The 13,328-nt window shown below is 38.8% G+C and overlaps 1 protein-coding gene across 4 annotated transcripts in view; it reads left to right on the top strand.

Annotated features, from left to right (window-relative positions):
• Positions 1–5,320: 5,320 nt before the first annotated feature.
• LOC117337879 (heat shock factor protein-like) overlaps positions 5,321–13,328 on the top strand; it is a 45,415-nt gene continuing 37,407 nt past the window's right edge. For 3 of the 4 annotated variants that reach the window (XR_004534908.1, XM_033899022.1, XM_033899019.1), the window contains exon 1: positions 5,322–5,497. Coding sequence is in view for 3 of the 4 variants with exons in the window: in XM_033899022.1 (XP_033754913.1) it covers positions 5,390–5,497 (108 nt within the window). In the remaining variant the exon portion in view is untranslated. Of the gene's footprint in view, positions 5,498–13,328 lie in introns of all 4 variants that reach the window. The other variant, XM_033899020.1, reaches the window with a different exon arrangement.

Below are 13,328 nucleotides of genomic sequence, written 5' to 3'. Positions count from 1 at the left end.
TACAGTGGTATTTTGTGAATACTAGAGAAACTTCCACATTACGACTCTCTACTTCTGGGATTTCTAGGTTCACTGGGTGGGGCCGAAAAGACTTCGCACAAATTCCCAATCAGTGGTTTCTGAGAAATAGTGATAACAAATTTCAGCTGCCAAAATCCAAGATGGTTGCCTGTCATCTATTCTTATTTACAGATCAGTCTAAAAAATGAACGGGCATAATCAGCAACCAAGGGGAACCTACACATCAGGTTTGAGAAATATCCTTCCAGTAATCCAATGAAATAGGGATAACCAAGTTCGGCTGTCAAAATCAAAGATGGCTGCAGTCAGTCATTTTGTTTTCCCTGGTATCTATCTCACAAGAGGCCCAATGGGCCTGTATCACTCACCTGGCACTACATCAACTTTGAAGTTGGTTGAGGTCATTTCTACAGATACTATGCTGATTACTTCTTTATTCAAATATCATAGTAAGCTAGGTTTATTCATATTAATAAATTTTCTAGTCCTTCATTCCAGCATTCTATTGGCCTAATATCAGGTCTCGGAGGCCCTGGCTATCGCAAAATTATTGTTTACAGATTTAAGCCAATTTCACCCCTGTAACCTTGAATGTAGGTCAAGGTCATTCATTTGAACAAACTTGGTAGCCCTTCACCCCAGAATTCTAAAAGCCTAATATCAAGTCCTTGGGCCTCTTGGTTATTAAGAAGAAGTCATTTGAAGGTTATAGCCTATTTGACCAATGTGACCTTTAGTGAAGGTCAAGGTCATTCATTTGAACAAACTTGGTATCCCTTCACCAAAGCATGCTACAGACCCATTACCAAGTCCCTGGGCCTCTTGGCTATTGAAAAAAGTTGTTTGAAGATTATAGCCTATTTGACCCATGTGACCTTTAGTGAAGGTCAAGGTCATTCATTTGAACAAACTTTGTAGCCCTTCACTCCAGCATGCTACAGGCCCAATATCAAGTCCTTGGGCCACTTGGTTATTGAGAAGAAGATGTTTGAAGATTATAGCCTATTTGACCCATGTGACCTTAAATGAAGGTCAATGTCATTTATTTGAACAAACTTTGTAGCCCTTCACCCTAGCGTGTTACAGAACCAGTACCAAGTCCCAGGGCCTCTTGGCTATTGAAAGAAGTTGTTTGAAGTTTATAGCCTATTTGACCCATGTGACCTTTAGTGAAGGTTAAGGTCATTCATTTGAACAAACTTTGTAGCCCTTCACCCCAGCATGCTACAGGCCCAATATCAAGTCCTTGGGCCACTTGGTTATTGAGAAGAAGATGTTTGAAGATTATAGCCTATTTGCCCCATGTGACCTTGAATGAAGGTCAAGGTGATTTATTTGAACAAACTTTGTAGCCCTTTACCCCAGCATGCTACAGGCCCAATGTCAAGTCCCTGGGCCTCTTAGTTATTGAGAAGAAGTCGTTTGAAGATTATAGCCTATTTGACCCATGTGACCTTTAATGAAGGTCAAAGTCATTTATTTGAACAAACTTTGTAGCCCTTCACCCTAGCGTGTTACAGACCCAATATCAAGTCCCTGGGCCTCTTGGTTATTGAGAAGAAGTCGTTTGAAGATTATAGCCTATTTGACCCATGTGACCTTGAATGAAGGTCAAGGTCATTTATTAGCTCACCTGCCCGAAGGGCAAGTGAGCTTATGCCATGGCGCGGCGTCCGTCGTCCGTCCGGCCGTCCGGCCGTCCGGCCGTCCGTCCGGCCGTCCGTCCGGCGTCAACTTTCCATTCAAGCAACTTCTTCTCAATAACCAAAAGGCCTAGAGACCTAATATTGGGCCTGTAGCATGCTGGGGTGAAGGGCTACCAAGTTTGTTCAAATGAATGACCTTGACCTTCATTCAAGGTCACAGGAGTCAAAAAGGCTAAAATCTTCAAACGACTTCTTCTCAACAACCAACAGTCCCAGGGAGTTGATATTGGGTCTGTAGCATGCTGGGGTAAAGGGCTACCAAGTTTGTTCAAATGAATGACCTTGACTTTCATTCAAGGTCACAGGAGTCAAAAAGGCTAAAAAAAAATTAGACGACTTCTTCTAAATAGCCAAAAGACCCAGGGACTTGATATTGGGTCTGTAGCATGCTGGGGTGAAGGGCTACCAAGTTTGTTCAAATGAATGACCTTGACCTTCATTCAAGGTCACAGGAGTCAAAAAGGCTAAAATCTTTAAACGACTTCTTCTCAATAACCAAGAGTCCCAGGGACTTGATATTGGGTCTGTAGCATGCTGGGGTGAAGGGCTACCAAGTTTGTTCAAATGAATGACCTTGACTTTCATTCAAGGTCACAGGAGTCAAAAGGCTAAAATCTTTAAACGACTTCTTCTCAATAACCAAGAGTCCTAGGGAGTTGATATTGGGTCTGTAGCATGCTCGGGTGAAGGGCTACCAAGTTTGTTCAAATGAATGACCTTGACTTTCATTCAAGGTCACAGGGGTCAAAAAGGCTAAAATCTTTAAACAACTTCTTCTCAATAACCAAGAGTCCCAGGGAGTTGATATTGGGTCTGTAGCATGCTGGGGTGAAGGGCTACCAAGTTTGTTCAAATGAATGACCTTGACCGTCATTCAAGGTCACAGGAGTCAAAAAGGCTAAAATCTTTAAACGACTTCTTCTCAATAACCAAGAGTCCCAGAGGCCTAATATTTGGCCTGTAGCATGCTGGGGTGAAGGGCTCCCAAGTTTGTTCAAATGAATGACCTTGACTTTCATTCAAGGTCACAGGAGTCAAAAAGGCTAAAATCTTTAAACGACTTCTTCTCAATAACCAAGAGTCTCAGGGAGTTGATATTGGGTCTGTAGCATGCTGCGGTAAAGGGCTACCAATTTTGTTCAAATGAATGACCTTGACCTTCATTCAAGGTCACAGGGGTCAAAAAGGCTAAAATCTTTAAACAACTTCTTCTCAATAACCAAGAGTCCCAGGGAGTTGATATTGGGTCTGTAGCATGCTGGGGTGAAGGGCTACCAAGTTTGTTCAAATGAATGACCTTGACTTTCATTCAAGGTCACAGGAGTCAAAAAGGCTAAAATCTTTAAACGACTTCTTCTCAATAACCAAGAGTCCCAGAGACCTAATATTTGGCCTGTAGCATGCTGGGGTGAAGGGCTACCAAGTTTGTTCAAATGAATGACCTTGACCTTCATTCAAGGTCACAGGGGCCAAAAAGGCTAAAATCTTTAAACGACTTCTTCTCGATAACCAACAGTCCCAGAGACCTAATATTTGGCCTGTATCATGCTGGGGTAAAGAGCTACCAAGTTTGTTCAAATGAATGACCTTGACTTTCATTCAAGGTCACAGGAGTCAAAAAGGCTAAAATCTTTAAACGACTTCTTCTCAATAACCAAGAGTCCCAGAGACCTAATATTTGGCCTGTAGCATGCTGGGGTGAAGGGCTACCAAGTTTGTTCAAATGAATGACCTTGACCTTCATTCAAGGTCACAGGGGTCAAAAAGGCTAAAATCTTTAAACAACTTCTTCTCAATAACCAAGAGTCCCAGGGAGTTGATATTGGGTCTGTAGCATGCTGGGGTGAAGGGCTACCAAGTTTGTTCAAATGAATGACCTTGACCTTCATTCAAGGTCACGTCGATCAAGTATGCTTAAATCTTTAAATGACTTTTAGTGAAAAGCCAAAGTGCAGAGAGACATTATATTGGTCCTGTAGCATGCTTTCAAATAACTGCAGGATCCATATATGAAAAGATCACTGCATTGCAGGTGAGCGATTTGGGCCCATTGGGCCCTTGTTTGAACAAACTTTGTAGCCCTTCACCCCATCAAGTCCTTGGGCCTCTTGGTTATTGAGGAGAAGTTGTTTAAATGAAAAAGTTGACGCCGGACGTACGACGGACGCCGCACCACGGTATTAGCTCACTTGCCCTTCAGGCAGGTGAGCTAAAAATTGAATGGGCACAACTAGGGACTACAGAGAACCTTATACATAGTTTGAGAAATATCCTTTGGATTCAAGAAATAGTGATAAATATTGCTTACATACATACCATATATCGACCTATATTAGAGCAATTTGAATACAGGTAAACATGCATATATATGTGCTGATATAAAATATGTCGCATTGAAATTTTAAGTCCACCTAATTCATTAATTTTAATTAATTAATTGCGCTTTAAGTCCTAGCATGACTATGGGGTGGGGATTCAAAATTGTACAAATGGTGCGGCTGACCCCCTGGGGCCTGAGGGCGGGGCCAAAATGGGTCAATATAGCTATACTGATATTAACGACTTCTCTGAAACCGAGCAATGGATATCGCTCATATTTGCCTGGTAGTATCACTATGGGGTGGGGATTCAAAATTGTACAAATGATGGGGCTGACTCCCCAGGGGCCTGAGGGGCGGGGCCAAATGTGGTCAATTGGGCTATATTGATATAAACGACTTCTTCTCTGAAATCAAGCAATGGATATTGCTCATAGTTGCCTGGTACCATCACTATGGGGTGGGATTCAAAATTGTACAAATGGTGCGGCTGACCCACCGGGGGCTTGAGGTGTGGGGCCAAGCGGGGCAAATGTTGCTAAATTGATATGAACTACTTCTCCTCTGAAACAAAGCAAAAGATATTGCTCATATTTGACTGTGAGCATCCCTTTGGGGTCTGGATTCAAAATTGTACAAAAAGTGGGACTGAGAGGCGGGGCCAAAAGGGGTCATTTTGGCAGAATTGATAAAAACAACTTTTTCTCTGAAACTAAGCAATGGATATCTCTAATATTTGACTTGTAGCATTCCCTTGGGTTAAGGATTCAAAATTGTACAATTGACGGGGCCGAACCCCTTGGGGCTGAGGGGCGGGGCCAAAGGCCATGGTCATGGGGTGGGGATTCAAAATTGTACAAATTTTAGGGTTAACCCCCTCACCCAAGTCTTGTTACTTATTGTTTGGACTTTTATCCAATATGAAGTCTGCAAACAAATATAATTGATCATATCTCCAACCTGACTTTGAATGTGGTCAAGGTCGTACCACAGCCTTTATCCAAGAATGTTACTGGCCAATCAAATAGCATGACCTTGTGGTTCACGTTGCCCGGACGTGCTCCTCTGATTGAGTACTTTCAGCACTTTGATACTATATTGAAAAACGTGCATTGAGAAAAATATTTTATTACGCTTTGATACGTATTAAATTCGAATAATTTCATAAACACTCATAACATAAACCTGACGGTGAACCGATTTTTTTCCTTCTTTTTATTTAAGGTGAAAAATGTTTACCGACCGCATCACATATCCTTACCGGAAAACGGGAATGCAACGCATGCGCACTTTGGATAATGAATTTGCACTGCAGAGCAGTGATGTTGTTGAAAAAGGAATAAAATGCACAGTTCCTCCGGGATGTCATCATCAAACGTTCCAGCCTTCTTAACGAAGCTTTGGGCTCTTGTGGAAAATCCAACATGCGACGACTTGATATGTTGGGATCAGGTAAATTATTATATAAAAATTGCATGGTTCTATTCTGAGACACTGAAATTCCCAAACATGGCTGTCCGTGTAAAGTGTAAATAGACATTGCTATATGATTTTACTGTAAGTAATCATGTTTTGCTGTTGGCATTAATAAAGACCCTTTTAATTCTCCATTTAATACCAAAATAATGATTGCGTTTTAATTTTGTTGACCGACTGTTTTGATGTTGAGTTTCAGGGGAGATAACTTGCTACGCTATTTGGTTGCATTTTTTTGTTAACAACTGAACAATAGCCAGAATAGGGTGTGTATATAGTACAGTAATACAGTGCGTCCATGTATTTATCGATGGATTCGTAACAACGTAACATAATATAGACTAATATGCATTATTAAACTTAGTGCTGGCTTAAAAACGAGTATAAGACGGATCATAAAACATAAAAACAATAATTTTCAAAATAAACAAAATAACACCAAAGTTTTATACAGCCCACATATTGCTAATGAGATTTAAATGTAAGCTGATGTTGGATAGAATTTTGTTTTATGGTGTCACAGACAGTCGGTGTGAGTATACAAATTGTCATGTCAATGAATTGTCTCTTTCTTGACTTTCTGACCAGCAATTATATATACATATACAGATTGTGTTGACAGGAATCACATTGAAGTTAACATGCACATGCACAGTATTCAGTGTGGGAAAAATATTTTCTTTTGGCATGTAGATTTCAAAATGTACTTTCCTGAGATGAAAATAATACCTGCCATTATAGGTAAACTATATTTCAATCAGGAAGCGAAGTGGAAATACAATTTTACTTGTAGTACATTTAACTTCTAGCCTGTTATCAAGATATTGTGTTGTTTTGATAAAGTTTTGAATGATTTAATATCTGATGCAGCAAACCATGAGATGACACCAAGCATATATACAGTATACTGTATGTGTTTTGGTTGGATTATGATCATGACTCATTGACATATACTCTGTCTGCAATATATATGGCAGACAAAGCAGGCACAACCATTGCTCAAATCTACATACATGCCATACCTCCTGGCTGGATACAATTTTCCCTTTAATTCAAATATTGTATCCTGGCTATTCTGGATATAACCCCATTTCCCTTTTGTCATTTTCTGTTTATCAACAACAAATGCAAGACAAGATTTAAAATTCTCACTGTGTCACTAGATTTTTCGAAATATCAACATGAATTCAAAGCAATTCAAGTTGCATACAAACTTCATCATGGTTTGTTATCTGACTCTATGTGTCACTGGTAACCCTAAAACCTTGAATTTACTCGCGCGAGTTTGAATTTTTCAGTGAAAGTGAGCGTTTTCAACGTGGCGTGAGTATTTTAAGTATAATTGAGTATTCTCAGTGTGTCGTTTTTAAATTCAGTATGCCGTTTTTAAATTCAGAGTGCCGTGGATCGTTACGCATCAGCGCACTCGACAAGTAGTATATAGGATTACCTGTACCGATCGATCGATGAAACGTCCAACACCGCGCGCGACCTCGTGTATCGTACGGTAGAAATACGTGTTCTTGCAAACGGGAAATATTACTGGAAGCAACATTTATTGCTCTCGGATTTGGACGTTATTCTTTACCCCAGATCAATCGTTATCTATTGTAATTACGCCTGTAATTAATCACAACCCACCTATTCCGTTTACTTGCTCCGAGATCGACTGATATTGTCGTGATATTTGATGTACTTGTTTTCGGTAATACGGCGGTGGTGTTGTCAAAAAAATACCCATGTTATGATTTACCCCGTATAATGTGAAGTGTTCATATGAGAAAGTGTATTGAAGCAATATACCGGTTACGTTAACTACTGTACATCATATTTTGTTATTTATTTATAATACTTGACCCGGGCGGGATCCATATGTAATCACTGTGTATTAACTGTGTCAATCTTCCTGTTTCAGATATCCATGACTGAGAAGTATCGCCGTTGCTGTATTACGTGTTCAAGAAACCGTCAACACATGTGATGATTGATAAACATGTTAAATGATACAATTAAATTGTTAAATCGCCAGTATATTGCATTTTGTTATTTATACTTACCCGGGACGTATCGGAGATGACGTACGTACAGTAGCAGGTAAAGTATTCAACGTTTATATTAACTGTTTCAATCTTCTTTTTCAGGTATTCCATGACCCAGGTAGAATGACGTTGTTCATCATATTTTCAAGTGGGTTCGAGGATAGAAACCTACATCTCATTTATCAATAAAATAGTCATCAGTAGTATAATCTATATGCAGTTATATTCATTAGCTTACCTGGAGCAGATCGACGATCCTATCCATTAACGGGTGTCTTCAGGTAAGATATATCCTATCACAACACACTGCGTTTAACAGCTATTAAAGCAAAACCCTTCCATTTGTTGTATATGCTATCAAACAATATATTTGCTATCAGTGATCCCATGTGTGCACGTTGTTGTTTTTTTTTGTAAAAAAAATGTACAAGGGGTCCGTGCGTTAAAAATGACGAATTCACAACTTTAAAACTAGTTTGATATATTAATTATTTCTTAGACCCCTTTATGTCCGATAAAAATATAGCCTGTCAAATTGTATTGCAGTATTTCAAAGTAAGAGCCTGTAAACAAATTGTGTATCATGACACGAGATCCGTATTAAATAATAAAAAAGGTCGATTAATATTTACTGAAATAAATGGTGATAATTCGTGTCGTTTGTAAATGCAGGGACCGTGATACCATACTCCTACATTTGTGTAGCCACGGACAGAGCAATTAAAAATCTTAAGTTCCTGATATCTAACATAAAAAGGCCGCTGATTTTATTTTGTATCCGACCTTATTGGACTGATACCAGTGTGATTAGAACCATCTTCTTGGGATCTAGATAAACTCTACCCTACCGCATTGTCCCGACAGTAAACGACCAATACCTCTCAAAACGGCCCTTTTCAGGGCCGACTTCTGTTCACGAAACGCAAAAAAAAAAAAAAAAAAATGAAAATGCACAACTCAAATCTATAGAACTAATATTTCAAAAAGCAAATCGTACGTATTACGTAGTTTCACTCGGGCAACAAACGGTCATTTTTGTACACGTGTTGTTGCAGCAGTACAAGATGGAGAATATAACATTTGGTATTAAATTTACTTTATTTTTTATGTTTCTGGTAGCAACAGGATATTTTATATTAGAATAGAAATAAGCAAACTGATGATGTGGGACAAACAGCACGACACTTAATTTGCTAGTTACGTGACTCCGCCTATTGATAGATTTCGTCACCTGTCACCGTCTTCCAATGAACACAAGTAGGCGGAGACGCGGGTTAGTTGACAGGTAGACACACTAGGGATTAGAAAAGTGGAAATTCGCTCGCCAAAGTGGAAATTCCTACCACTTTTGGCTTAACCTACCAGAGGTTTTTAGTAGTTTCCAGTGTATTTTTTATATTTCCGCAAAATGTTTCCTATTACCACTGCTTTAATAGTCTTTCCACGGATTTATCACTCTTACCACTAGCTGTTTATTCTTTCCAGTACAATTTAGTAATTACCACTAATTATAAATAATTTGGTTTAATTGGTAAAAGTAGACCGCTAGTAACTATAAATCGTTCATCTGTTTCAGAATACTTGCCGATGGCCTCGTCACGGCTGAGCGCGTTCACCTGTGTGTCAAACGTGCCCCGTGACGATGGCAAGTAAAGGCTTCATACAGTGAACGCGCTGTAAGTTTAGCTGAACCATAGCTCTTGACGACCATGGAATTATTAAATGTATATGAACCAACTGATTTATGGTTGTTTTGTTTTCATTTCCATCCACTATTTTTACAGTTGAAATCAAAATCCTTTGATGTACAGCCGGGGACGTCGTCCCCGATTCAGCGCTGCGTTTGCTGTGGGTACATATCGGTAGGTATCTAGATGTGCTGCTAAGTGAATTAAAATCACCTTGTAAAACCATATGTCTATCTTCTGAGAGATGTATTTACCTGAATTATTAAAATGTCACACACAAAGTTGTATTACAATGTTTGTTTTCACTTCCAACGGAGAGATCTCGACATATGTGTCTGTGTATTGATAGCAGATCGAGAGCACCACTGTTACGTAGGTGTGACACGTGGGAACACACTGTAAGTTTAGCTGAACCATAGCTCTTGACGACCATGGAATTATTAAATGTACATGAACCAACTGATTTATGGCTGTTTTGTTTTCATTTCCATCCATTATTATTTTAGTTGAAATCAAAATCCATTGATGTACAGCCGGGGACGTCGTCCCCGATTCCGCGCTGCGTTTGCTGTGGGTACATATCGGTAGGTATCTAGATGTGCTGCTAAGTGAATTAAAATCACCTTGTAAAACCGTATGACTATCTTCTGAGAGATGTATTTACTGGAATTATTAAATGTCCCACACAAAGTTTTATTACGGTTTTTGTTTTCACTTACAACGGAGAAATCTCGACATATGTGTCTGTGTATTGATAGCAGATCGAGAGCACCAAAACTGTTACGTAGGTGTGACACGTGAATCTCGGCCGAGTTGTGTGCGCTAGACTTTATATTTTGCTGAAACTGTAATAGATTCTACTGGATTATTCGATTTTAAACGACAATACATTGTAGATATGTTTTTACCGTTTTGCATGACTTCTGCATGTACGGACTATCCGCGTTGTCTTTGATGACCTTTCACCTTCAATAGACGGCGCTGTTTAATAACTTCAGGAAGTCTACACAACGGTCACGTTTATAAGGCAAGATTTTGTTTTTTGATATTTGTAGATTACAGCAATTCGACTGCTAGGCCTCCAACCACGGACTTGGTATTTAGTCCTTGAAAAATACGGCCAGCGACAGCGAGGATGGGATATCTTACGATATTTGTTCTCAATTCATTTCAGAAGGATCGTCAAACCAGAGACCTGTTATTACACGTGATTAACTGATATATGCACGTCGATGGTCAAATAAGTGAAAACAATAGTTTGTCTTCATTACATCCATGGGTTAAGTCATTTCGTAGATCATATGGGTGTCGGACCTAAAGTGTATATAGGTCCTATATCACATGTGATGATTTTGGTAAAAGTAGGCGTCTGAAAGTTTACCCGCGGCGACTCGATTTTCAAGATGGGTTATAAGTTATTATCAAGAAATTTTTTGTTTTAATAACAAAACGATTATTGTTTTTGTTTGTTCTCTTTTAGCGTTTTAACTATGTAAAAAGCGGAATACATTCCTCATTCACTCATTAAATATTTGAAATAAATTGTGTATCAAATAATGTATAGTCGGTTTTTAGCAAGTTTTCTCCAGAAGTATTCTATATCTATGTCCCTGGTATAACCCTGCTATAGTCCTATTACACACGTATCTTGCTCGGTCGGGTACGGACTCGTCTTATAAAAGTGTCAGCTGTCAATCAAGTTAACTGATAAACGTGTGATAGTCCGTTATGAACCAAGATTCGTAAGTCTACCAAATTAACTATTACGGTGGGTTGACAGACATATTTTCAAAGATAGTATTATTGCAATCTGTTTACATGTGACAAAATAATTTGATTGTTGAAATTTGGATTCACCGAAGTAACCAGTGACCATAAACTCGTCAAAAAATAAAAACACGATTTAAATCACATTACAGTGGACCCGCGATAATCCGGACGCCGATAGTCCGGAAATCTCACAGCCCGGACGGAAATGCACGGGAACGGATTTCCGTAACGTTATTTGTACTCACCAGTGGGAAGGGAACGTACTTTTCATTAGTAAATTTCCCTCAATAATCCGGACGATTTTTTCACCACGAGGAGAAAAAAATGTCGGGCCAAGTCACCCGTGTCGACAGCTGTACAAACTATCGCTTGACACTGTGCGTAGTCATAGCGACCGCTGCCAGGTCATAGCCCCGGGTGTTTACCTGTGTTACAATGTGTAGCTTTTGTTTTTATAACGGTACATTGCTTTTTCTCTACGACCTAAATGTTACAGAATTTATGCACAATCATACATTACGTGATACGATAATTGATTAATCTCAAATACATGTAATAAATTTATGATCGGAAATTAAACACGGATATCGGCTTTGTAACACCGTTACGTGAAACGACGACTCATTGAAAGATGCATGTTATTAATTACATACAAATTTACGTATTAAGCAGTGAAGTACTTATATCCTTGCACTAAGCATGCACCCGTCGTCTTGAGCTACGACATCGCAACTTATGTAGGTCCCTCAGTTGCGGTGGATTGATTTGAGAAACCTCCTAGGTTGATATCATAAGGATGAATGATTGTCAATGAAACACGTGGCCATTAAAATGACGATTGCCTTCGGTTGTTAGTTCATTTGTTTATTACAGCGCTGTCGGTCGACTGCTAATCAGCGTATCGGTCAGTCACGCTGATTTTGAAGTCTATGACGCCACAGGTTTAACAGTAACTGAAATGGTGGCCAGCAGTATAGACGACAGTGTGAACAGAAACAACACAGCATGTCTGAATACGATCTGGACATGAGATTTGAGGTTGATGATTTCGGCGAATATTGCGACAAGAAGTCGAAATCCAGCAATATCAGTTTGAGCGTTCAAAAAAAAGAAGATTTTAGTGAAATCGACTCTCAAAATGACCGCTTGGGTAACAAAGAATAATGTATTATACCAGGGGCAAACAGATGTCATACACGACCCAATAATCGGTCAATCACCAATAAAGGTATATTAGTTATGTGTTTACCATTTCTTCCTCGTTACTATAAAAGGAACACGGCATCAATATTTCTTTTAATAAAATAATGTGCTGTTTTATTCGCAAATTAATATTCAAATAAGCATACCACAAAAATACAACAGTTCTGGATACTCTGGTTTGTGAGAAAAGACGAAATACAAAGATACAGTAAACTTATGCGTTGTATTCTATACAAAACCCTCTTTTAGTCATGAAGGATACTTCATTCAGAGAGTAATATATTGTATAGATCATGATCTACAATAGACTAAATCTCTCCCGAATGAAAACCCGTGTTGAAGCCTCCAACACACTTCTAAATAATTATACAGATTTTATCCCTTATTTTACATGTCACGGTCTCATGGATTATCGACGATTAAATGCTTGAGAAAGATATAATCTATGAATTCGCAATGGTTAAAGTGTATGACTTTTTGTAATTGTGTAATAATCGTGAATTGATTGAGATCCTTGTAATTTTACTTTCAATTCGTGTGTCGCAAGTCAACAGACTTTAATAAATAAACAAACATGCTCAGAGAAACAATTGCCAGGTGTGAGATTACGCTCGTCACACCTGTCTCTTACACCACAGGTGTCTGTGATTTCTGGCGTTCTAATTGGCACGCGCCGATAATTACTTTTGAGTTGACGCGTTTGGTTTCCGTGCACTTCAAAAAATTCCGAAAATATGCTTATACAGGTTGTGCGTAAATTTAACTTGAATTCTGTTAAGAATTGTGTTTATACGATAGGGAATTCAGGTTGATGAAATCAAACGATTTTTTTTTTTTTTTTTTTTTTATAAAATATGCATGTCTTTGTACAGACACTACAGTACCATGATCAAGAACATCTATCATACACTTCCTGATAAAAAGTCATTGAGAGACTAACCCGTTAGCACACTCAGCTAAAGTAACCGTATTACCAATATTGGGTGAATATTACAGCCTTGACTTTCGAGCTTGTATTAGTTGAAAATAATACATGGTTTTAAACGAATCAAAACTGGCGTTGCATAGCAAACATAGTAGAATCAAATGTTACAAGTTATAAACAAC

This window comes from Pecten maximus, chromosome 11 (assembly GCF_902652985.1).
Source record: "Pecten maximus chromosome 11, xPecMax1.1, whole genome shotgun sequence".
In the NCBI taxonomy this organism is placed as follows: Eukaryota; Metazoa; Mollusca; class Bivalvia; order Pectinida; family Pectinidae; genus Pecten; species Pecten maximus.
Note: the sequence above shows the minus strand (reverse complement) of the source record. Positions and strands in the feature narration are given on the sequence as shown.